At 39.5% G+C, this 27,004-nt stretch overlaps 1 protein-coding gene across 2 annotated transcripts; it reads right to left on the bottom strand.

Annotated features, from left to right (window-relative positions):
• Positions 1-6,332: 6,332 nt before the first annotated feature.
• On the bottom strand, positions 6,333-9,933 carry LOC133794795 (dol-P-Man:Man(5)GlcNAc(2)-PP-Dol alpha-1,3-mannosyltransferase). 2 transcript variants are annotated; one of them, XM_062232206.1, is made up of 13 exons: positions 9,705-9,933; positions 9,591-9,625; positions 9,205-9,342; positions 8,698-8,766; positions 8,247-8,404; positions 8,105-8,171; positions 7,928-7,981; positions 7,583-7,671; positions 7,349-7,465; positions 7,044-7,168; positions 6,864-6,942; positions 6,641-6,697; positions 6,333-6,537 (listed from the first exon to the last, which is right to left on the bottom strand). In XM_062232206.1, exons 1-13 carry the CDS (start codon positions 9,844-9,846, stop codon positions 6,381-6,383), a joined length of 1,287 nt encoding a protein of 428 aa, XP_062088190.1. In that variant the 5' UTR covers positions 9,847-9,933; the 3' UTR covers positions 6,333-6,380. The 2 variants fall into 2 exon arrangements, with proteins under 2 accessions (XP_062088190.1, XP_062088198.1); XM_062232214.1 differs by lacking the exon at positions 8,105-8,171 and having other exon boundaries at positions 8,247-8,273.
• Between the last annotated feature and the right edge of the window lie 17,071 nt (positions 9,934-27,004).

The following is a 27,004-nucleotide window of genomic DNA, read 5'->3' as shown; positions in this document are numbered from 1 at the left end:
ATTATTAAATTAATCGCAACCATTCAATAACGATCCAATGTTTAAAATTAATGTAACCATTGAGTACTTACCCATAAATATATATATAAATAAGATTCTCATAGTTTTTAGTATTGTGTGTTATAACTATGTGCATCATTTTAATTTTATTTCCCATTAGCCTCAAAATTTAAATTTTACTTTATACAAACATCATTTTATTGTAATTTAGTACAGCTTGAATATTATTTTCATGCAATTAGCTAATAAAATATTAAAAAATATATGTGTAAAAATATAAAATAATAAACATTAAACTAACAAAATTGAAAGTATAAAATTTATGATGGAAAAGGGAGCTAATTGTATCATGGACTGTCAAGCATATATTTTTACTGCAACTTTTGACTATATTAATTAGGACTTAATTGCCTTTCCAAATTGACTTAGTTTCTTTAACATGTTAGTTAGATTATTAAACAGGTTGTTTAGGTTGCATGGGGTTGCATAATGATGATTAATTTGTATAATGACATTGATATAGGTGCTTAACATGTTGAAATTTGTAAATTGGTTTTTATTAGTTGCTTTAGATTGCATAACAAATTGCTTAACATATTGTAATTTTCATTTGAGGTTGCAGTGGATTGCATAAGTTGCATAAGAATGAAATTAACATGTGAGTTTTTAATTTAACATGGGTTGCATGGGCTTGCATCCGAGGTTGCAGTAGGTTGCTCGAGTTACTTAAGGATGAAATTAACATATATGAATTTTTAAGTTACCATGAGTTGCATTGACTTGCATTTGAGGTTTCATGAGTTGCATAAGAATGAAATTAACATATGCGTTTTTAAGTTGTTATGGTTTGCATGGGCTTGCACTTAAGGTTGCAATGGGTTGCATGAATTACATAAGGATGAAATTAGCATGAGTTTTTGAGTTGTCATGACTTGTATGGGAACATGTTTGGTAACCTCTGTTGCAATATCTGCAACCACTATTGCAACATTTGCAACTTGACGTGAAACCTCATTTGTAACCCAAGGTGCAACCTCATTGGCAACATTTGCAACTTGAGGTGCAACCTTTGTTGCAATATTTGCAAACTCTATTGCAACTTTTGAAACCTTAGGTGCATCCTCATTGAGAACATCTGCAACCTCTATTGCAACATTTGAAACATGAAATGTAACATCATCATTGGCAACATTTGTAACCTTTACAGCTTAAGGTGCAACCTTTGTTGCTACATTTGCAAACTTTATTGCAACCTTTAAAACTTGAGGTGCAACCTCATTGGAAACATTTACAGTTTTTATTGCAACCTTTGAAATCTGAAGTGTAACCTCATTGGCAACATCTGCAATATCTATTGCAACCTTTAAAACATGAGGTGCAACCTCCATGATAACCTTTGCAACTGGAGGTGCAACTTCTACAACATCTTTTGCAAGTTGTAATATATGCAACCCGATGTGAAACCTCAAAATAAGGTTGTTTAAGTTATTGTGTGTGGCATATCAAATTTCTTAAATTGCTGAAATTCACATAAAGAGTTACTTAAGTTGATACAAGTTGCATATTAGGTTGCTTAAGCTGTAGGATGCACCTTTAACTAAAAGTGTTGGTGAATGTTGCATCTGGTTTGTTTAAGTTTTAGTTGTTGTAGGTTGTATAAGGTTAATTAAGTTCCATGATGAGGCTGCTTTAGGCTCTTAAGTTGTTGTAATTTGCATATGAGATTGTTGTATATTGCATGTCAGGTTGCTTAAGTTGTTAATTGTTGCATAATAGCTACTTAACATGTTGTAAGTAGCATCTTTACCTTGCATTTGGGTTGTTTAAGTTGGTGTAAATTGTAATGGGTTGCATAATGGATGATTTGTGTTATAATTTGTAACTGAGAATTTTTTTTATATATATAATTAAGTTGCTTTAGGTTGCATTGGATTGCATAAGATTAATTCGTGTTGCATAATGAGTTTGTTTATGTTGTTGTAATATGTATATGAGATTGATGTATGTTGCAAATCAACTTGCTTAAGTTGTTGTATGTTGCATTTATAATAGAATGTTGCTTAGGTTGCATAATGAAGTTGTTTTAGTTGTTTTTTGTTTTGATAACAAAATTCGCAGTTAAATTTGATGCTTATGAGTTTACTGAAAGGCTTGATAGATAAATGTGTCTAGTCTTGTGGTCTTGGGCTTAGCCTAGTTGGTTCCACACTTCTCTTTTCAAGGAAGAAGTCATGGTTTCAATCCTTCCCCTTGGTTCATGCACTTTTTCTAGCGGCCTTGATTCTATATCATTTGAGTATATTGATATGTGTCATTTTGTAAAGAATTTATGTGAGATGATGTTCAATTTTTATTTATTTTGATTTAGAGAAAAATTATATTGATTTGTTGATAAACTTAATTTATCAATTTTATAATATAGTTTATTTGGTTGATTGACTTAAATAGAATAAGAAAGGGGAATTGATTTTTGTTATTTTTATAAAAATAATTTTTTCTATACAAACTTACATGAACATTCAATACCTTCTAGAAATATGTTGAGTGTATTTTGAGATAAACTACTTTCTAGGTAGTTTGTGATTCACATCACACCAAAAAAAAAAATTGTAGGCATGTAATCAAAATTATAAGAGCATATTTTCATGTTTGGCTTAAATTATATATACATATATATAAACTTTTAGGATCAATAAAATGAATGTAAATATGATGCGTGTTCCGAAAGCGGACAAAGCCACCCATTTGTGGTGTAAGTAGAAAAAGAAAAGGAGAGAATGAATAAGAAACAGTAAACTAAAGAAGAAAATAAAAGAAAACCTTATTTTTCATAAAAAAAAAAACAATATATATAAATGAACTACAATAATAATTGACGTAAAAATAAAAAGAACAAGTAAAAAATGGTACGTAGGATAATTTCCTGAAATTTTGTTATGCTTATCTTATATTCTTAATATTTTTTATAATAAAAATCTTGTATGTGATTAAATTGATGAGTTCACTAGTTAAGATTGTTAAATACTTAAGTATTAATTTTTAGAGTTTATACTTTTTTGTACCCTGTGTTTTGTCTCGTTACCTATTTAGATCTTTTGTTTTAATAAATTATTTTTTGGACCCTGTGTTTTGTAAAATGATTCAAATACACTTAAACCTGATTTTGATGAACAAAAAATTAAATATAACAACATAGTTATTAGATAGAATTGTTGTGTTTTTGTTCTGAGTTATAGTTTGGTGAATCATTTGTGGTTTGAGCTCAAATTTTTTTTATCAAAATTAAATTTAGGAGTCTATTTGAACTATTTTACAAAACACAGGAAAAAAATAATTTATCAAAATATAAGACCCAAACAAGTAATGGAATAAAATATATGGTCTAAAAGGATATAATCCTATTTTTTATTAATTTTTTTAATTTGTTAAATAACACAAATATAGTGTTAAATTTATAAAAATGGTCAAATGAAAAAACACATTGGATTTTTAATTTACAAAGTAACATATTTTTCTTTCTTCTTTTGTTTCCATACTTTCCTTCATTGTTTTTTTTTTATTTGAAAACGTATTTCCTTCATTGCGGCAGTTGGAACAGATCATTTTTTTTCTAGAAGAAATTTAGATCTTTACCATTTTGAAAACTTGAATTTCCTATTTTAAGAAGCTAATATATAGATAACACGATTTGTCATTCATGCGTGAGTAATTAATTATGATTTTTATGAGAAACACTATTTCAAAATTAAGATTAACATTCAAATACACAAATTAAGTGTTTAATTTAAATGATAACCTTAATTTGAAATTGGTAAACAATTAGCTTCATAATTTTAAATTCTATATGTTCTTTCTTTGGGCAATCTCCTGATATTTAAAAGTTTTTTATTTCCACCTAGGACATGTTTGATGTGCATTACTATATTTAAATCAAATTGGATACATTCGATTAGGGCTGTGCATAAACGATCCGATTCAATAACAAACCGACCGATCCAATGTCAACCGACCGCTAAAAATTGAATATCCAATCATGATTGGATTGGATCGGATGACATTTTTAAAAATCCAATATTGGATCGGTCGGTTCTTGGATGACATGTAAATCCAATGGATCCAACCGACCGATCCAATCCAATAATGATCCAATACCATCCAATTAATATTCAGATAAAAAAATATATTATATATTTTTTTTAAAGTTAAAATATCATTGGAATTATGTTGGGTTTGTAATGTTTTGAACTAATATATTAGTCGTTTATGTGAAAAATCAGGTTTAACTCTTCTAAGGATCGGATTGGATGGATCCAATCAATCCAATTAATATTGGATGAATCCAATCCGTTCTAATAAATATTGGATCAAAAATATTGGATGGATCCGATCCAATACAGGGATTCATATCCATTGGATGGGACCGATCCAATCCAATGACTTATTGGATCGGTTCGGTTCGGTTCGGTTGAGCATACAATATTGGATTGGATCGGTTGGAGAAATCCAACATCCAATGTATAATTGGATTGGATCTGGATGGGTCCAAAAATATTGGATATGGTCCAATGAACAGCCCTACATTCGATTAGAAGAATTGTATTCAAAACAACAAATAATTACACTGGATAAGCATAGATCAATATATCGATTGCACTAAGAGAACAAATCTATCATCCTAATCTAATGTGGTTGTTGATACACCAACTATGACTCAAAGTAACCAATAACACATATATTTAATATGATTTTGACTAAATTTTGTAAGTGCCAACTTTTTTCATTTAATTAATTTTTAAAAAAGAATATAAATAAATAAATAAACTAATAAATATGAGTCCAATCATTTTTAAATATATATTTTTTTTTTCTACCATGCTAGTGAATCCCAAAAATGAAAATATATGTTTTTTTTTTTGTGATATGTTTTTATTTGATTGTCTCGAGATTCCAGCTTTTTTGGCGCTTCATAACTAACTGTTTTTATTAGAAATAGACAAAAATTTAGCAGATTTTAAAAATTGAAGTTAACGTTAATAGCAATAGCAAAGACACCACAGTAACAGTTACTGACATGTAGAAAGGTAGTAAGTGGTTATAGTAAAAAAAACAACAGCAGCAACGGTGCTTTACGCGATAGATACAAAAAACCTTGGTACTTGGTAGTTCTTCTCGGCAATCATGAGTGGTGTTCCTTGTTGTTTATATATAATCGAGCATGTAAAAAAATTTATTGGCATATTTGACAATATTGACAAAATTAATTAAATGAGTATTTTCGAAATTGGTAGTTTCCTGTTTTGTAATATTGAGTGGTAAATTTCGAAAATGGGTAATTTCTTGTTTTGTTGAAATGTGTCTTTTTATAATCAGATTATTATATATATGTTAATAAAATAAATATATAATTTTCTATAAAAGAATATCTTTTCTTGAAATGGAAATTATTGGTATTTATTTTTTGATCTGATTTATTTGTCCAGAAATCGTGTATAGCTTGCAGAGATAAAGTATATATAGTTTCTTTATTTATTTAGGGAAACTGGTTTAAAAACTGTCCAAGTTCAATGAATCTGTTTGAACGGATTGCCAGTTTGTTTGAACAGATTCTGACTTTCCTGTTTTGGAAGATTTTCCATTTATTCGTTGATTGGTTTCTGAATTGTTTCCCACGACCTAAATGGATTCTAAAAAGTATATAATCATCCTTAGGTCGTTGGTTTTTGATCATCTCTCTTGGTGTACTATTTTCCAAATATTTTTCAAGTTTTAGAGAGACTTTTTATTATGTGAAGAACTTGAGTCTAACAAGTTCTTAGTGGTTTATTACAGTGTACTTTTGTATTGCTTCAGGAGAAGTCTTGTTCGTGAGTCACTTTTCGGGAGGAAAAGTGCAGGTGTTATGATTTAAAGGGAGTTCAAGATCTTAGCACTTCAGAAATTTGATTAGAAGTTTAGAAGTTTAGATTACAACAGTTGTGACAAATTCAAGAGGGAGTCTTCATTTGTATAAGTCAATTTGGTTTTGTAATCGTTTAGATATTCTTCTAATAAATTTCATTCTCTGGGCGTGGCCTCGTGGACTAGTAGCAATCTGCAAAAATTGCTGATACCACGTAAAAATTCGTGTGTTCTTTACCTTATGTTCGTTTTTATCTTCTGGTCATAAACTATTTAAACATATCTAGTTTCTATTCAAACAGTCTTTGGGTCTGTTTATAAACATTTCTGTAACAGTTCAACAATTAATTATTTAATTTGAATAATTAAGTTGGTAATCATAAAAAAACGGAATTTCAGAGCATACAAAACAAAGCAAAATGAAGAAGAGAACAGCAACACAAAGAAACACTTGAATGTGTTTTATAGGTCTTGTCTTGTCTCTATTCAGTTTTTTTATTGCTTACATATGGAAATTCAGATGGAGCAGACCACAGACCAAACAATATTACTAAATGGAGACATAACAGGAGTGCTGATGAATAAGCATTTGAAGGATAAACATTCCAGCAGAACTCTGTTCCAACAAACAAAAGTACACTGCAGGGTAAACAAAAACTTATGAGTAGATTATCGATCTTCTCTATTCGTCATACAACTTTATTAGCAGGATAAAGTAAGCCTGGAATTGGAAACAACATACCGTAACAAAGTAGGATAACGAGTCTTCCAAAGCAGATAAGGTATGCTATAGAAATACCTGCCGTTAAATGACAGTGGATAGCTAAGTTTCAAAATCAAGAGAACTATGGCGAATCCCAATTTAAACAGCTAAAAATACAAACATGAACATGGCAGCAAGGAGCAATTCTAAAGTTACTCAAATCATGGCGTACAGGCAATAATTTGGGTCCACCAGAACTTACCATGAGTAGAACTGATAATGCAATGATCGGGCGCATATAATGCCAATGAAGTTTCCGACAAACATTGTTGTGACAATATCTGAAAATATCAGAGCAGACTCAGCATCAAAATAAATTAAGAGGAAACAGAAGCTGAGAATGGATATCAAACTAAAGTTTATGAGAAATTCCAAAACTTACGTTCTGCTTTGAGAACCTTCAGTGATCTATGACCATTATTAGAATTCTTCAAGGTGGAACGTGATAATCTTAATTTTATTGAGACAAGTATAGAATGCAAAAAATTCAGAAGGCCTCCTTCATGCCTGTAAATAACAATCACATACACACATTGAGTGAAAATTCCAGTTTAAAAGGCTTAATGCCAAATATTATGTCAAGATTTGTAGCACAAATAGTTAGAAAAATAAATTTTCTACCTTATCTCCCCAACGTTAGAAAACTTCTAAACCAAAATCAAACAGAAGATAAAAAAACCTACTTACTTGCACCATCTATAATGAGCAAAAGCAATAAGCAGACCGAGGTGAGCAATCAACAAAGAGACTGCAAATGACTTTGAAACAAATATTTGCTCTGGAACAAACTTAAAATTAACTGACCTGAAAAAATAAAGTAGATATTAGTTTTTTTCTCTGCATTGTCCAAATTATTAAATAGCTGAGCTAAAAAATCATATGAGAAAACTCTGAAAGATTTCATGATCGAATCAAATGTACCAAAAATGGATGAAGACTCGTCCAAGATTGAAGGCTCTTGATATGTACGAAAATGGATATGATATGATAAAAGGCAGTGCCAAAAGTATCTGCACAACCATTCATCAATGAGGGGAAAACAACTGAACACCATAATTAGGGAATGCTATCGAAGTCCAACTCACCTAGTCATGTTGAAAGAAAATTAATAAAATTCAATCATCCAACTTCTGCATTTAAAGAATTGAGTGCTCTGTAACCATATTAACATGATAATAATAATACAAATGCAAGATATGGAGCCATCAAAACTAAATATTCAGAAAGCTTAAATCCTTTAATGATAAAAAGGCGCATGGTAAGCACCTGCACAAGTGCAGCACCAGCTAAAGCAGATATCACTCCAGTAATATCCATAGCCTGTAGAAGACATTTTAAAACAAATTAATATTAAATATAAAAATAAAATGCATGTTCCTTTAAAACTTTCAATTAGATCATTTTTGCATATTTTTAAATGATCCAATGCTAAATGGAATGTACCTTTAGCATAAGGATTAATAGAGGTGGAGCATAAAGTAGTACATTCATCTTTATTGAAACTGCCCCACTACAGAAGCCAGAAACAAACCTTAACCAACATCATCTACCTTATGAAAAAAAAAGGAGGATGCAAAAGAGCTACCTGAAAATGATCAACCCCAGATGCCACCTTTGGTAAATAATGGAAGCCAGTGAAGCATGAAGGAGCAACATAGTAAAACAGTCGTTAAAAAGACGGAGAACAAAAATAGAGTGAACTCTTTTTGAAAGAAGAAGCAGGCTTAGAGCCCACCAAGGAAGCTGAAAGACAATTAAGAATAGTCCAAAACAAAAATCAAGTAAGGCCTTTTGAATAGAAGAAGCAAATAAGTGAACAGCTTGCACATACATCAAAACACGAAAATATCAGAATTTCCTTTATTATGCAAGACCCAAAACCAGAGCATCAAACAACTCAATAAGGTGGAAACTGACTTAAGAAATACAACAAATAATGCAGTCTTACATAGTCGCTCAAGGAAAAGCACTCGTAGTGTGAGACACTAAAAAGGAAAAATAATACCACCAGATCAAGGTATAAATTGTTTTCATACCACATCAGTCTTCAAATAGATGGCCAAGATGATTCCCAGATTTATGATGTACAAAATTCCAAACAAAATCTGTAACAAAGAGATTGAGAGCCAATTAGTATATTTAAACGCAAACAGCACTGCAAAGTCATCTAAACAGGTTACATAGCTACAACGATGAGAATTGTTAAAATAAAGCATAAGAGCAGAAATTGACAATGGACGGGAATATTTAAGCTTTGGAAGATAAATAATCAAGTTAGCCCAATTATAATCATATTATCTGCCATCACTTTTATTATTAAATCCAAATCATCAATTTACTTTCATTTATCTTCGCAACAACAATCCATCCTCATATAGCGTAGTTTCTATGGTTCTTCCTAGTTCACTTCAACTCAAGTCTCAAGCCAAGTACCTCACACCAAAATATAATTTTTATAACATCAAAAAATAAATAAATAAAAAAATTGCTGGTGGCTTACAGGAACCCAAAATTTGATTTAAAAGATGGAATGAAAAAACTACCTGAGCCGGGTAAACTTCTCCACCAGTAACATAGCGGATAGCAGCATAAACATATAGAAACCCAGCTGGATAGACCAATGGCCCTGTGTCACCTTTCAAGTTCTTATAATCTCTTTCCCCACCAAGAAACCCAATGACCTGTTCTTTATTATCATACCCAAAATTAAAAAACAAATTCAATCTAAATCAACGAAAAAACTAACTATCCACTGAGTTGCTTAGGAGTAAAACGAAGATAACATACGAATTTCAAAGCTAAATTAAGCCCTAGTAATTCAATTTGAACTTATTTTTAATACAATTCAATTTGAAGTTTTCAATCTCTGTTTTTTTCTTCAATTTAGTTCTGATAGTCTTAAAAACACAAGCTTGAGAAAAATTATTACCTGGGACATGTAAGCGTCCCAATCGATCTTCGTATCTGATAATGGTGGAGGGAAAAATTATGATATTACAAATACAAAGTTTGGTAAAGAGAGAGCAAGATAAATTGATCTTACAAGGGACGTAAGCGATAATTAGAGAAATGAGCAGGGCATCAGCGGAGATCAAAGCGAAAGGGAAAATTAGATTAGGGTTTCGGAAAAAATTGGCTGCCATTCTCTCCGATGTGTGCCGTTGCGTCGCCGATTTGTCCGCCATAGTTGAATCGACCTTGAAGCTTGGAACGACCCGATTCAATATGTGTAACTTCCGTTTTATATGGCTTCATTTTATGGTTTTTTTTTTTTTTTAGAATTTTCAATTGACTTAGTTTCCCTATCTCTTCTATATTAAAAAGGTGAAAAAGTGTGTAGGTAATGCATATTTTGCTATTTTTAATAGTTTTTTATTTTTTGAATGTTAACTTTAATTTAAAATAGTATATTTTTGAGATATTTTAATTAAATAAATTAAAATAAGATATTTTTATGATATTTTACAATGATAATTATTTAAAAATAATAAGATTATATATTTTATAACTTAAATAAATTTAATTAAACTTAAACGCATTTATTAGAATAATATCATATTAAACATATAATATAATCTGTTGTCAATTAGCAACAAATTATTTTTTTTTTAAAAACTAGCAAGAAACTTAAATTTAAAATCCACTTATAATATTTAATATTACATTAAATATATAATATATAATCTCTTGTTGTCACTTCCAAATTTAAAAACTAAAACAAGCATAAACTTAAACAAAAATAAATAAATTATTTAATTAAGATATGATATTTATTTGAAATTTATATGACATTAATATAAATTTAATAAAAATAATTAATAAATTTTATAAATAAAACTAAAGAAACGTGCATTGCATGTTACTTATATCTAGTATATCTCTGTACGCCCTGATTTTCCCACGGGCTGATTAGCAGGCCGAGCTTTGGACTAATCATGGTTAGTCCATAGACATCCCCCAGGTCGGAGCTCCTGTCTTGAGGTCGTACCCTCCTTAGCTCGAGGAATCCTCAAGGACTCACCAAGACTCCCAAGACTGGAGCAAGGAATCGGAAGGCCGAAGGTCGGGTCAGATGCACAGCTCGTGGTATGAGCTAAATATGGAGGCTATGACCCCTTGTAAAGTCAACACAGGCAAGATAAACGTGCATATATCTGACATCACGTGTCCGATATCTCCCTGACTTCTCGGACACGCTGCAGGAATGTGCATGTTCAGACACCCACGGCTGGGTTGGGCCGTGCGGCCCATTATCTCCTTACCTATCGATTTGACCATACTTATGTGTCAGGTTTAGGAATTAATCACGAATGTCACAGAGTTGATATGACAAATAAGAAGGTCACGGGATGACCTCCTTACCAACTTCCAAGTGCATTCTCCTATAAATATGGAGACTCTGGGAGTTGATAAGGGTTGGAAAAAATAGTCTCTAGAGAGATATACTTTGTAACCAAATACCCAGAATATATCAATAATATTGACTAGTGGAGTAGAAGGATTTTAACCTTTGAACCACTCAAAAACGTGTCTTGAGTCACCTATTTCATTCACTAAGATCTTATATCTGTTACGGTTCTACATTCGACACTAATCCCTTCCTCTCTTTCTCTTAATTACCTGTTGGCGAAGAACCGCGTCAACAATCTCTTCTATATAATAAGTATGTAAATAACGGAAATTCTTGGTTTTAATTTTTAATTTTTTTAATGTTAACTTTAACGAAATATTCTTATATTTAACAGAATATTCTTATATTTAACGGCAGTTTGTAAATACTTAAACTTAAATAAAATAAATAAATAATTAAAAAAAATTAAAATATGATATTTTTAGATATTTTATAATGATAATTATTTAAAAATAATAAATAATTAAACAAATTAAAATATGATATTTTTCAGATATTTTACAATGATAATTATTTTAAAATAATAAATAATTAAACAAATTAAAATATGATATTTTTGAGATATTTTACAATGATAATTATTTAAAAATAATAAAATCATACGTTTTATAACTTAAATAAAATTTAATTAAATTTAAACTCACTTATTAGAATAATATTATATTAAACATATAATATAATCTACTGTGAATTAGCAACAAATTATTTTAAAAAAACTAGTAAGAAACTTAAATTTAAAATACACGTATAATATTTAATATTACATTAAATATATATATAATCTCTTGTTTTCACTCTCAAATTCAAAAACTGGAACAAACATAAATAAATAAATTATTTAATTAAAATAGGATATTTATTTCAAAATTTGTTGACACCGTTTTTCGTTAACTTAAAATGTAGAGCACGTAAACAGCAAAAACTATGACGAGAATAACACAATAAAACAATGAGAGTTTTTTACGTGGTTCAGCAGTTAACTCTACCTAGTCCATGAGTCCTTTTTATTAAGACTTAGGAAATTTCTGGAAATTTTTAAGGGATGAATTCTCCAGAGATTCTCTCAAGATCACAAAATTTCGGGGCTTTACAAAGGTACATGATCTCTCTATTTATAGAGGAGATCTCAGAATACAGTCTCACACGTTTCGGGAAGTTATTCTGTACATTAATAAATTTAATGACTTTAAAGTTTGTAACTCCTATATACAAGGAAACGTCCCCTGAAGACCAGGGGGCGTATAACCGACTAGTTAATATTCCTTTATTGTAGGGAAGTTACAACAATAAATATCTCTTGAATGCATGGACTGCGTCTCCTCAGGTGACCTATTAAGTCGTTCGAGATCAGCAATCGGCATCGTGCCAGTATAGGTCTCTGAGTAAATTACGAGTTGCATTATTTTCCCCAAGACCAGCTCGAAGTGGGTAAATATCACCGAAGCCACCTTGTTTCGAGCTCACACCTATGCCAAGCTCGGACCTCTTGATCCGAGGCCACCCGACAATGGACGTCCTCCGATGTTCTGTCTTTCGAGCTTATAAGGGCTTCGAGGCTACCCATCTTCAAGGTTGCCACCTGCTTTGAAGATTCGGCGTCTAGATTACGAACATGTATTTTAGCTATCGCGAGCTTACACCTGACGAATCCAGCTTTCGAGGTCACAACCTCAATTCTCGAAATCTGGGTGTAACATTTTGCCCCCTCAAAAATATTAGTTCGAATCCTATGAGAAGGAAACTTTTGAACTACTTGCTTTGAGAACCGCACTATTGACCCACGATTTGGCCAACTGACACAGATTCAGAATATGCTTGATATGAATGAAAGTAATGAGAAGAACGTAATGAAAAAAGTAAATAAGACACCGTATTTTATAGTGGTTCGGCCCCAGGATCTGGTAATGACCTACGTCCACTTAGACTGATATTGATATACGAGTCAGAATAATGATCAAAGAACTAGGGTTCAATGAGTTTCACTAACTTCTGAAGAACAATACAATGTTACTAGGAGAATTACTATAGTCTCAAATGATTCAAAAGCCAAAAGTCCCTCCCTTGAGCTATCTCTTGCTATTTATAGGCTCAAGGGGGATTACAAAAGATTGTTACAGATATTCTTTCCTGAATAATCGGATACTCAGGAGATTGTGTGAGATAAATTCGGGATTTTACAAAGATCTTCCCATTAATGTTGCCTTGTATGCGGAGCTATCGACCAGACTGGTCGCAGGTAAGACTGGTTCGCACTGCTTCTAACGTGTCTTCTGGTCGATACTCTAGCAGAACATTTCCAGGTGTCAGCCACGTTTCCAGGAATCACTTGCCACGTCACCAATGCTAATTTTTTGGATAACATTTGCCCCCTAAGTTTATTTACCACGAGTAGTGAATAAACTTTTGAACGAACGACTCTTCGGTAACCCCGCCTGACATGTCAGAACCCTTCGTGTGTTCTTGAAAAAAGTAACCCACTTCTGTCTAATCATGTCCTTTCGGTTCCCCATAAAAGATTTTGACGGCCATCCCGCTTCCCCATACTTTGAAAAAAGGGAAACTGATGATTACATCTTTTTAATGACACAGACAAACTTATATAAGACATTCGAAGTCTTTATTTTCTTTTTACGCACGCCATCGTCTTCACAAGAAAACCTAAAATCTAGAGCTCTTAACGTTCCCGAAGACTGTTCCCTCTGTACTTTCAGGACCCCGTCCGAGAGCTCCTTGATCTCCGAAGACCCTTTTTTCTACCTCCACGGTCACTTTCTTGGTAAGTTTTCGAATTACCATGCTTCTAATTTTTCGTGGTGCATGCTTCTGAATGTGGAATTTTTGAGTTTATCTGTTTCTGGTTTGAGATGCTTGTAGACAGAATATTTTGTAGGCAAAATAGAGTTACGAGTTAGTTTAAAATCCAGGATCATGCTTTTTAGGACGTAAAATCGAAGTAAAAATTCGATCTTTAAGCTAGTTGAAAAAATAAATTTTTCCCGTCCTAAGGGGAGTTGAAAAAGCTTTTTCAGAAAACTTTTTACTTTCACCCTTTGATCCGTTTTTCAAACTGTTCGTGTAGAAAAATTTAGCTTTTTGTTAGAATGCTGTTGTATAAAAGCTTAACTTTTATACTCGACCAGCGTTATTCTAAAAAGCTTTTAAAAGTTTCCTATCCTCACCTCCCCATTCTTCTGTATGCAGACTTTAATGCCAGATTTGTGGGGAGGTGAAAGGCCCATTGACGACGACCTTCTCGCCCAACTGCTCGAGGGAGAAGAACAACCGGCTGACCGTGTCCACGAGATCCCTTTTTCGCGATCCTCTTCCAGACCCCATCCTTCTCCTCCAATGGCCCGTTCCAAGTCTTCAGGCAAGAAAAGACCTGAGTCCGAAAACAGCCCAAATTCTCCTGCCCAGTCGGATTCGCAGGCTAGGGCTCCCTCGACCAGTGGTCGAGAAAATCTTGTTCCTGACCCTAATATCCAAACTAGGGCCCGCCCTCGCCATCAGAATCTGCCTGATGTCGAGTGGTATACTTCCCCGGCCAGTTCAGTGACCCTTCGGATGGTTGCTAACTGCTTCAGGAAATTCCCTCTCACAGGGGTTTCCATCATACGTCCTGCCGCAGACCAGAGGGCTAACCTCCCCGGAGGTGTAAACAGCGCCTGGTCCCGGTATCACATCGAGGCGGGAGCTTATCTCCCTCTTCATCCCTTTTTTGAGGGGGTGGCCAATTATTTCGGTGCGCCCCCTTCCAAATAACTCCAAACGGATATAGAATGCTGGCCGCACTCTATATCCTGTATAAACTTAAGAAATGGCCAGAACCTTCGCCCCATGAGGTCAACTATCTTTTTGACCTTAAGTCTAACCCGCAACAGCACAGAACGAGTTTCTTCCATTTTTGTCACCAGGAGACCAACCGAACATTCCTGAGTGACACTACGCACATCTCTAATGTGGGGCAGTATAGTAAGGAGTACTTCCTTACCCCGGATATAACCAGCAACAACCTGGCCTTCACTCGAGGAGGTAAGTGCTTGTCTTCGACTGGTCGATACTTTTCGTCGATGTGTTCCCTTTCATTTTTCTTAAACTGTAATCTGTTTTTCAGGCCCCTGGTTACGTCCGACCCCAACACCAGACATGGTGTTGAGGTCCAATACTTTGGCCAGGATGTCCGACGCAGCAAAAAGCGTCAAGACCCTGGTAACTGAAGAAAACTTGAGGCGGTCTGGCCTCCTGGATCCTCGCCATGAAACTAGAGGGTCCGTGGTGGATGAAATAACTGCCGAGGGGGTTCCCGAGCAGCAACCTCCTGTGTCTCCTCGGAGGAGGAGGCCAACGGGGGTTACAATCAGGGAGCCCATGGGCAATCCTTCTGCAGAAAGACCTTCTGCTCCCCAAGGCAAGGGGAAACAAAAGGCCAAAGAGCCTATTGTGGACTTGGGAGAATCCTCTGATGATAACGGTAAAGTTATTTCGCTTTTAAATGGTTTGCCAATTCCCTGTCATATGTTTGACGGGGAGGGTAACTTTACATATGCTCCAAACCTAGGGCCAGACTTCTTCATGCCAGATAATGAGTATATGACTAATAGAGTCAATAATGTAGCGACCAGTAGTTGTAGCTCGGGTATTCACTTTGTTACCTCTTTTCTGTTGTATAATAGATTTTCATCTGCCTCTTATCTTATCATTTTCCTGTGTTTACTTGTATGCAGACATGGCCACTCCCAACATCTTTGACATGTATCAGGCTGAGGAGGAGGAGGAAGTTCCTCAACTCCAACGGAGGTCCAAGAGGAGAACTGGTGAATCCAGCCGAGGTCCTCTAGCCAAGAAGGGTCGAACAGAAGACCTTCCCAAGGACGCGCCAACTGGGCAAACTTCTGCCCATCCACCAGCTCTTACTGAGAAGCAGACCCCTCTTGCCCCGCCAAATCCTCCGGCTGCGCCCGCCAGAGAGGAAATTACTCGTGAAGAAGCTCTCTGGGCCAAACTCATGAGTCGTGCCCTTCGATTAGCCAAGGATCGCCTTGAACGCATCGGTAAAAGTGACCGTGTCAAGGATGCAATGGTCGAGGCTGAAAACATGGGGGTCGACCAGATTCTGTACAGGACCCTGAACGAAATCTCCAGTGTGAGTACTTCTTCATTTCTTAAGCCTTAGTCTTTTATTCTTCACGGCAGGCTCTAACTTTTTCCTTTATTCATAGGCCTTGCTGTTTGCTATCACTGCTCGTACTCGTGCCCAGGCTTCCATCGAACAGGCTAAGGCAAAGGCCACTGAGACGCATCAGGTGAAGGCAGTTGAGGAGCTTTCGGCTACAGAGGCTAGGCATGCCAAGGAGTTGGAGGCAATGGTTCGAGAGAGGGACGCTGCGATGGCTAAGCTGTCAGAGGCTGAAGCTGCAAAGGAAGCTGCAATAAAGTCACGGCAGCAGTATCAAGATTCCAGCGTAACCCATCTTCGCGAAATCAAAAGGCTGGAAGAGATGCTCAAGCCCAAGGATGAGGCCATTGCTACTCTCGAAGGCAAAGTCGTGCAGTTGGAACTCGACAACTCCAAAAATCTGGAGAGGTACAAGAGGACGACGCTCCGATGTTTCTACAACTTCTGGAAACATAATCAGGGTGCCAACTTCAACTATATTTCTGAAGACGTCAGGACTGCCGAGTTGGCTCGCTGCACTGCCCAACTGGCCAAAGAGGAGGCAAGAGCGAGGATCCCCGCCTCTCCAAGCATTGTTGCTGTAGAAGAAGAAGAAGTTGTTGAGGATGCAACCAACCAGGATGCTGCTCAGGACCCTCCAGCCCCAAATGCCTCTTAAACTTTTCCCTTATTTTTTCTTTCTTTTTGGCTACACGACCCATGGGTCGTGATGTAAAGACAATATTTTCATTTTAAACTTTGCTGCACGGGCAGTAAATCTTTTTTCTTTTACTCGAACAGTTACATCCAAGCAGCGATGCTTGCAGTGTAAAAGCTTAAATCTTGATGCTATAATATCTTTATTTATTATAACATTTGTCCGTATGACCGAACTTAGCATAGTACTTTGGCATGATTTAACAAAACATAAATTTTGAAAAATACTCTAAGTACTGTAGCATGCTTTCACTCATTTTGTTCATGTGTTTACATACCTTGCGAGTATGCTTTGCTATCAATGTGTCTTATATGCCCCCCAAGTGATCGAGGAGCTTTAGGTCCTTGGTCACTTGCCCTGACCATGGCCTGTTCGAACATTCCTGTTCGTGTGAAAAATGATACTTGTAATACAGCAAAACAACACACGTAATGAACAAATACTTGTAAATGTAAATTCACAATGGTTGGCAAGAATGACTGGCTGCGCACAGTCCCTTATAATCTCGTATTAAAAATGGACTAAACATGTCTTTACGAGTGATTCTATAATAGAACCTTACATATACGAGCAGTTAGCCATACAACGTGGCTAACCCTCTTTGCAAAACTTGTAAAAATTGAAATTTAATACAAGCCAGTCCTTCAAAAAGGACTGTTCACTGATAATACTTGCGCAGGTGTTCTCCATTCCAATAGCGTGGAACGAGATTTCCGTTTAAGCGTGCAAGTTTGTAGGTGCCTGGATGAAGGACTTCTTCAATCTGGTAAGGTCCTTCCCAATTGGGTCCGAGTACTCCAGCAGTAGGGTCGCGGGTATTTAAGAAAACTCGTCGTAACACCAAGTCACCGACGTTGAATTTTCTTTCTTTAACTTTGGAGTTAAAGTACCGGGTGACTTTTTGCTGGTATGCAGCAACTCGGAGTTGAGATTTCTCTCGTATCTCATCGATTGAGTCAAGGGACTCCATCATTAGCTGGCTGTTCTGTTCCTGGTCGTAAGTCAAACACCGATGTGAGGGGGGATCTAACTCAACAGGCAACATAGCCTCATACCCATAGGCTAAGGAAAATGGAGTATGTCCTGTCGCTGTTCGGTGAGACGTTCTATACGACCAGAGGACTTCAGGAAACTGCTCTGGCCATGCTCCTTTAGCTTCCTCAAGTCTTTTCTTCAGGGTGTCTTTAAGAGTTTTGTTCACGGCTTCGACTTGCCCATTCGCCTGGGGGTGTGCGACTGAAGAAAAGCTTTTAATAACTCTATGTCTTTCGCAGAAATCGGTGAATAAATCGCTGTCAAACTGGGTCCCATTGTCTGAAACTATCTTTTTGGGAAAACCATACCGACAGACAATGATCTTGATGACAAAGTCGAGAACTTTCTTGGTCGTGATGGTTGCGAGTGGTTCAGCTTCGGCCCATTTGGTGAAGTAATCAACTGCCACAACTGCGTATTTTACTCTGCCTTTCCCTGTAGGTAGGGATCCAATCAAATCTATCCCCCATACTACAAAAGGCCACGGACTCTGCATTTGTTTCAATTCGTTTGGAGCTGCTCGTGGAATCTTGGAGTACCGTTGACATTTGTCACATTTTCGTACAAACTCCATCGAATCCTCGTTCATCGTTGGCCAAAAGTAGCCCTGCCTTAGAATCTTTTTTGCCAAACTCTGCCCCCCAGTGTGATCCCCGCAGAAGCCTTCATGCACCTCTTTCATGAGTTCCTTAGCTTTTTCTGGTGTAACGCACCTGAGTAGTGGCATCGAATATCCTCTTCGGTACATAACGCCATCGACCTGTATGTATCTAGCAGCTCGTCTTTGTAGAGTTCTGGCTTTGTTTCTATCTGTTGGCAGCGAACCATTTGTCAGATACTCCAAGTAAGGCGCCATCCATGTATCCTCCATCCGAATCTCCATATTGGACTCAGCTGCTTGTATGCTCGGCTTACTCAGTCTTTCTACTGGCACAATGTTCAAAGTGTCAGCATCCTTCGCGCTTGCGAGTTTGGCTAAGGCGTCTGCGTTTGAATTCTGATCCCGCGGGATTTGTTGGAGGGTGTACTTCGTGAACTGGGCTAGCAGGTCCTTTGTTTTATTTAAGTAGGCCACCATTTTCAAACCTCGCGCTTGATATTCTCCTAGGACTTGATTCACCACCAGCTATGAATCACTGTAGATATCAAGCGTCTTTATGCTCATATCCTTTGCCATTCTTAATCCAGCGAGGAGTGCTTCATATTCCGCTTCATTATTTGATGCAGTGAAGTTGAACCTGATGGTGCAGTGAAATCGATGCCCTTCCGGCGTTATCAATATCACCCCTGCTCCAGCGTGGGATTCGTTGGATGAACCGTCCGTGAATAGCTTCCACGAAGGAGTTTTGTCTTGAGGCACGGGCGCTTCAGGCAGTTCGCACTGCTCACTGTCCGAGAGTTCGGTGAACTCCGCAATAAAATCGGCCAAGACTTGTCCCTTTACTGCTGCTCGCGGTGAATAGGTTATATCGAACTGCCCTAGTTCGACTGCCCATTTTAACAATCGCCCAGCCGCCTCAGGTTTTTGGAAGACTTGCCGAAGGGGCTGGTCAGTTAGAACTGTGATAGGATGGGCTTGGAAGTAAGGACGTAACTTCCTAGAGGCTAGAATTAGGCAATATGCTAACCTTTCGATTGGAGGATATCGTAATTCTGCACCGATCAACCTCTTGCTGACATAATAGACTGCTTTCTGTACGCTTTCTTCCTCCCGCAAAAGTACCGCGCTAGCAGCAACTTCGGTAGTCGCCAGATAAATAAACAAAGTTTCTCCTTCGATCGACTTCGACAAGATGGGAGGTTGTGCCATATGTGCTTTCAACGCCTGGAATGCTTGCTCGCAGTCTTCTGTCCACTCAAACTTTTTATTCCCCCTAAGTAGATTGAAGAATGGGACGCACTTGTCTGTTGATTTCGAAATGAATCTACTCAGGGCTGCGATCCTCCCCGTTAAACTTTGTACATCTTTGATCTTCTCTGGCGACTTCATGTCGATTAGGGCTTTTATCTTGTCGGGATTGGCCTCGATTCCTCTTGAATTCACGATAAACCCCAAAAACTTCCCTGATCCGATTCCAAAGGAACACTTGAGGGGATTCAACTTCATCTGGTACTTGTTTAACACATCAAAGCACTCTTGTAAATCCCTCACATGTCCTTCTACCTTCTTAGACTTTACCAGCATGTCATCCACGTATACCTCCATGTTTACACCGATTAGCTCCTTAAACATGTGGTTGACAAGCCGTTGGTAAGTCGCACCTGCGTTTTTCAGTCCAAAGGGCATTACTTTGTAACAGTACAAGCCCGCATCGGTCCGAAAGCTGGTGTGATCCTCATCAGGGGGATGCATGCTAATCTGGTTGTAGCCTGAATATGCATCCATGAATGAGAGGATCTTATGTCCTGCAGTAGCGTCGACCAGCTGGTCGATCCTCGGGAGCGGGAAGCAGTCCTTTGGGCAGGCTTTATTGAGGTCTGTAAAATCCACACAGGTCCGCCACTTGACGTTAGGCTTGGGGACCAGCACCGGATTAGAGACCCACGACGGATAAAATGCCACCCGGATGAACCCATTCTCCTTTAGCCTTTCGACTTCTTCTTTTAAGGCTCGCGATCTATCTTTATCGAGCAGCCTTCTCTTTTATTACACGGGAGGAAAGGTCTTGTCTATATTCATGATATGGCTGATTACTGCAGGATCTATCCCAACCATGTCTTTATGCGACCAGGCGAAAAGCTCCTGGTTTTTTCGCAAGAATTCCACCAGTGCGTGCTTCGTGGTAGGCTCTAAGTTTTTCCCAACCTTTATGACTCTGGTCGGGTCTTCATTGTCGAGTTGGACCTCCTCTAGGTCCTCGACAGGTCCAATAATTTCTTCAAAATCCCCAAAGCGAGGATCCAGATCTCCATCCTCGCTTTGGGCAACACCCTATTTGGTGACTTCTTCACCGGATTGGGTTGGTGTATCAACTGCCATCTGCAACCTATCAGAGGGAGTGCCATTCTTTGCCTTTGTGATTGAGGCGTTGTAGCATTCTCTGGCTTCTCTCTGGTTCCCCAACACGCATCCTACCCCTGCGTCCGTTGGGAACTTCATGGCCAAGTGCCACATAGAAATGAAGGCCCGTAGATCAACCAGTATAGGCCTTCCAATGACGGCATTGTACGCCGAAGGACAATCAACCACTACAAAAATGGCGAGTAATGTCCTTGTAGCAGGCGCTGTACCTGTCGTCACTGGGAGTTTGATTAATCCTGTGGGGGCGAGTCCTTCCCCAGAGAAGCCGTATATCGTTTGGTTGCAAGGCTCCAAATCCTTAACGGACAATTTCATGCGTTCCAGAGAAGACTTATACAGGATATTCACTGAACTTCCTGTATCGACTAGCACTCTTTTCACCATCATGTTAGCCATTTGGACATCCATGACCAGCGGATCGAAATGCGGGAAACAGACATGCTGGGCATCGCCATCAGAGAAGGTTATCTCACCTTCCTCTGACCGAGCCTTCTTAGGAGCGCGGTCCTCCACATTCATCATCTCGATGTCCTGGTCGTGGCGCAGGGTTCGAGCGTATCGTTCCCTGGCCTTTCCGCTAGTTCCCGCGAGGTGCGGGCCTCCACAGATGGTTAATAACGTGCCAGCCACGGGGGCAGGCTGCAAGGGTGGCGAGCGTCCACGCGCCTGCTCGTTTCTACCCGGAGCTTCTCGTTGGGAATTTCCCGAGGCCCGTACGTACCTTCTCAAGTGTCCTTGTCTAATAAGGAACTCGATCTCGTCTTTTAACTGGTTGCATTCATTAGTGTCATGTCCGTAGTCATTATGGTAACGACAGAACTTGGTGGTGTCTCTTTTCGAAATGTCCTTTCGAATGGGTCCAGGTTTCTTGTAAGGCACACTGGAACTTGTGGCCTGGTAAACCTCTCCCCGAGACTCAACGAGGGTAGTGTAGTTAGTGAACCGAGGCTCATAACGATTACCCTTGGCTCGTTTGTTGTCGAAGGTGGAAGGTTCGTTATACGACCATTTTCCACCGTTCTTGCCATTATCGTTGCCGTTCCCGTTGCCTTTGCCGTTGCCATTAGATTTGGACCCATTGGCGGCCTTGGCGGGTTCGGAAGCCTTCTTATCCTTGCCTGAGGGCTTTCCATCGTTGGCAATGGCTTCTTCAAGCTTGATATAGCGATCAGCTCGATCCAAAAATTCTTGGGTAGTTCTCACCCCTTCCTCTCGGAGACTCTTCCAGAGGGGAGAATGACGTTTAACCCCTGCAGTTATGGCCATCATTTTGCCTTCGTCTCCGACCGTTTTCGCTCCAGCTGCTGCTCGCATAAAACGCTGGATGTAGTCTTTCACTGACTCCCCATCTTGTTGGCGAATTTCAACCAACTGGTTCGCTTCGGTCGGATGCACACGACCTGCGTAGAACTGTCCGTAGAACTCCCTTATGAACATTTCCCAAGAAACTATGCTTGCAGGAGGGAACTTAAAAAACCATTCCTGCGCAGCTTCAGAAAGTGTTGCAGGGAAGATCCTGCACTGAGCGTCTTCAGATACTTTCTGAATGTCCATCTGAATTTCAAACTTGTTGACATGGGACATTGGGTCCCCATATCCGTCAAAGTTCGGGAGCGTAGGCATCTTGAATTTGCTCGGGGTTTCGGCATTAGCTATCCTTTGCACGAAAGGAGTGCCTTTCCTCCTATCATGGTCGATGTAAGATGTCCTCCCCCCGACTAGCTGTTGCACTGCCTGGTTGAGGGCGTCTATCTGGGGCTGTACAGCGGCAGGAATCGCTGTGGCCTCTGTTGCTGGAGGGACATTCTCGCCATGCCGTTCATGGCGGTCGTTGATTACATCTCTCAGGTCCTCTTCTCTTCTCCGCTGCTCGCTACCCCCGAGCCGGTTGAAGACGTTATTTTGCCTGGGTTGCCCCCCAGCGTTCCGTCTATTGGGTTGGTCATCTTGAGGTACCTGGCTCCTACCTTTACCTCTTTCTTCGTTCCTCCCACCGGCGTTTCCTTTGCCTGAGTCGGCCTCATTATATCCGTGGCCATCTCTGAACCTTGACTGGCTATGGTGGGACCGGCTATTCCCTCTATTCCTGTCTCTGGCTGAAACGTCCCGAGCATTAGAGGGTGGCCTGCGCTGGTCGTGGTGTCCCCGTGCATTATCATGCCGTTGGGGACCCCGGACCACAGAGCCTAACTCTGAGTCCCTCCTGTTACCAGGAGGGTACTGACCTCTGTTCGGTAGGTTCGATCCATCATCCCTACGGCGTCTAGGACTGCGAGGCTGATGCTCGGCCCTATTCTGCCTCTGTTGCGGGGGATTACCCCGAGCATCTTGGGATGGTGGCTATGCCTTAGGGTCCAGTGGGACATCGTCGTGGGACATCTGAGGCTGCTCGGGCCTTTGCGGACTTAAGGGCTGGATTGGTGGACTAGGATTGGGACCCCTCTGAGGTGGCCCATTCACAGGTTGGTCAGGCTGCAAGGCAGGTGCAGCCTAATTTCTAGCCAATAGCAAGGCTGCCTCGAGGGCTGCCATGGCTTCGCTCTGGCGGCGGTCCACCTCCGCCTGCCTTTTGCTCAATTCCGCGCGCTGCCGTTCAATCTCCTGTTGCTGCCGCGCCATAACTTCAGCGGCAGTCTCCTGACTGGCTCTCAGACTGGCCAGTTCTTCCTGCAACGCGCCCAGAGTACTCTTCAACGTTGCATCATCCATTTCCTCCTCTTCAAAGTCCAGTTGTGGCTCATCCTCTGCCATGCTTGTAGGGGGAGGAGGAGGTGGCGGGTTTGACGGTGCAGCGGCGGCCGCCTGTCCAGTTTTCTTTCCAGCTTTCGCCATTAGTTTTCTCAACAACGATAAATCAAGCTCTCAATGAAAGCACCAGAATGTTGACCCACGATTTGGCCAACTGACACAGATTCAGAATATGCTTGATATGAATGAAAGTAATGAGAAGAACGTAATGACAAAAGTAAATAAGACACCGTATTTTATAGTGGTTCGGCCCCAGGATCTAGTAATGACCTACGTCCACTTAGACTGATATTGATATACGAGTAAGAAGAATGATCAAAGAACTAGGGTTCAATGAGTTTCACTAACTTCTGAAGAACAATACAATGTTACTAGGAGAATTACTATAGTCTCAAATGATTCAAAAGCCAAAAGTCCCTCCCTTGAGCTATCTCTTGCTATTTATAGGCTCAAGGGGGATTACAAAAGATTGTTACAGATATTCTTTCCTGAATAATCGGATACTCAGGAGATTGTGTGAGATAAATTCAGGATTTTACAAAGATCTTCCCATTAATGTTGCCTTGTATGCGAAGCTATCGACCAGACTGGTCGCAGGTAAGACTGGTTCGCACTGCTTCTAACATGTCTTCTGGTCGATACTCTAGCAGAACGTTTCCAGGTGTCAGCCACGTGTCTAGGAATCACTTGCCACGTCACCAATGCTAATTTTTTGGATAACACGCACCATCACACATACTCGAGTATGGACACGCGTCAGTTGGGTATTGCTCACTCAATGTACTTGAGTACCTTGGAAATTTGCCCATGATCGTTCGCCTGCTACCTTTACAGTACCATCACGTCACTTGTCCCTGGCCATCGGATTTGGCACGGAATCTGGCCAATGGCCTAGATTGGTTCGACTCTCAACATCTCCATGGGCCTATAAATAGGCTTCCAATCGTCTTCTTCATTTTTCCCTTACATTCAAAATTTTTTTAGAGAGAAAATACCAGAGCCATTCTTGTCCGATTCTTGCATGTTCTCCAAGCCGAGAAGACAAAACACGGTTGGACTTTTTGAATCGGTGAGATTGTACTTGCAATCACTCGTTCAGTCATCCATTTCTCTGTTCCCACCGATTACATTGTGTAAGTATCTGATCTTGGATTTATATATTTTTTTTTTCTCTTTTACGTGTGTTTCTGCCTCCATTGCATCTTAGCCACTGGAACTGTGCTGGTTCATTCTTTAGTTTAATGCATTAGGATGCTTTGATCGATATACATTAGGTTTAGGTTTCCACATTACTGGTTCTTAATCCAGTTCATATGTAGGAAGACCAAAATATGGTCTTTTTTCTGAGTTTTAAAATTTTTGAGGCCCTATCTTGCACACCAAGATATCGGGTACAAAATCTGGGTTTTAAAGAATGCACGATTCTAAAAAATATCACTTTTTTAATAACCGCCATCTTTTTTCCCTGATATTTCGGGATTCCCCACAACATGTCTACCTTCTTTCCTTTCGGTGGAAGACACGCTCTGAGATTGGCCTCATCCTTTGGATCGAGCTTGCCTTGTAGCCTCGATCATTCGAGCTTAGGTATTATTTCTCATTATTTCTTGCTCGCTTGGCCCTCACCCTTTTGCTTTCTTGTTAGATGCCGCATAATTCGAAAAAGCAGTGGGGGTCAAAGCTCGCGATTCCTTATTCACCAGTAGCTCCAAGTCCGGAGTCTCCTTTTACTTGGAACCAGCGTTTAATTCGAGAGCACGAACTGAGGCGTGAGCAAGAGGACACTCGAGATCACTTCTGACGTCAGATAGACGAGGTCGAGGAAGGGAAAAGGAAGAGACTAAGGGTTTCCCTTCATCCAGACCCTGACACCGAGCCTAGACCGATTCCCCTCGACCCTAAGCTTAAAGTGACAGTTGCCTTCAAACCAGGTGATCTACAGTTTTCACTGATGGGGGAGCCCTTTACCTCACAGCTGAGGAGGGAATTTTTTGAGGCCGAGCACTATTGGAGCTCAGTTACGTCACTAGGCCAGATAACCGATATCCTGGCCTTTCATGGTATAGGACTATCAGGTTCGCTAAGGTGTCGAGCCCCGATCTCCCACGAGCGAAGCTGCCACGCTCCAGGAGATGGAAATCTTGACAACAAGCTGAGATACGCGGCTTGGAGCCAGGAGCACATGAAGGCAGGAGCGGTACTGCCTTTGAAGTCTTTCTTCAAAGACTTCACAGACTTTGTTGGGTTGGCCCCCTTCCAACTCAACACCAACTCTTACAGGGTTCTGTCTGCCCTGAGGTTGCTATACCACGAACTGAAGTGGGAAGGACCATCGCCAGAGGAGATCCTGTATCTCTTTTGTTTTAAAAGAAATCCCTCCCGAGCTCGGGGAGGAGATGGCTTCTATTATCTCTCGAGCTACCCCAAGGAGAAGAAGATGTTCGAGGATCTTCCCAATCATCCTCCTGACTTCAAGAAGGCCTTCTTCTGGACAGATGGCCTAGCTCCGTCTCAATACTACTCGTTCAGACGGATTCGTAAGTACCTCAACCTCCTTCTTTTCTGTGCTCGAACTCTGTTTTTAGGCCCGTACTTAGTTGAAATGCGTTTGATTTTCCAGCCAACTACCATCGCCCTGCTCCCTCTGATGAGATGAAGGAGCATAGAGAGGCTCTGCTCCAACTCACTTACGGCAGGAGATCCCTCTCGTATCTTTTGCACGAAGACAAGCTCCGAGCTTGCGGGCTCTTGGGAGAGGGTCAGTCCACCTCGGATTGGTCCAATAAAAAATACAACCGCTGGGAGCTCATGCCTCTGCCAACGGGCAACCTCCCCCCAAGGAGAGATGTGAGGCCTCCGCCTCCAGTTCGTCAAAGGAGTCCGCAATCAAGGAACGAGGCCAACGACGAGGCCTCAAGCTCGGGCTCGGACGAGCAAGGTACAGTCATCCTAAGCTCGAATATGTGGTCCCCCTCCCTATTAAAGCATAAACCCGATAGGTTAGTATTGTGTGAGGACGATAGAAACCATTTTTATGTATGGTCTTGGGTAGATGAACGGGTTTATAGGTTCGATAGCTGGCTCGGGAAATACGACATCATGTATAGCCTGAACGAGGTATGGAATGGAATAGCCGTCCAATATGGGACCAATGACTATAGGGACCTTTCGAGGTTGACGTCCACCTATAGAGAAGGTACTCCCCCCGCCTCTTCTGAAGATGGGGGAATTTCGTGGTCGCCGAGCTCAAGCTC

Source organism: Humulus lupulus, chromosome 1 (genome assembly GCF_963169125.1).
Source record: "Humulus lupulus chromosome 1, drHumLupu1.1, whole genome shotgun sequence".
Classification (NCBI taxonomy): domain Eukaryota; kingdom Viridiplantae; phylum Streptophyta; class Magnoliopsida; order Rosales; family Cannabaceae; genus Humulus; species Humulus lupulus.
Note: the sequence above shows the minus strand (reverse complement) of the source record. Positions and strands in the feature narration are given on the sequence as shown.

Coding starts and splice junctions, on each gene's coding strand:
- LOC133794795 (XM_062232206.1), bottom strand. CDS start 9,846: ATGGCGGACAAATCGGCGACGCAACGGCACACATCGGAGAGAATGGCA. Junction 7,982..8,104: donor TATTAATCCTTATGCTAAAG/GTACATTCCATT, acceptor TGTCTTCTACAG/GCTATGGATATTACTGGAGT. Junction 6,538..6,640: donor CGTTATCCTACTTTGTTACG/GTATGTTGTTTC, acceptor TTTACCCTGCAG/TGTACTTTTGTTTGTTGGAA.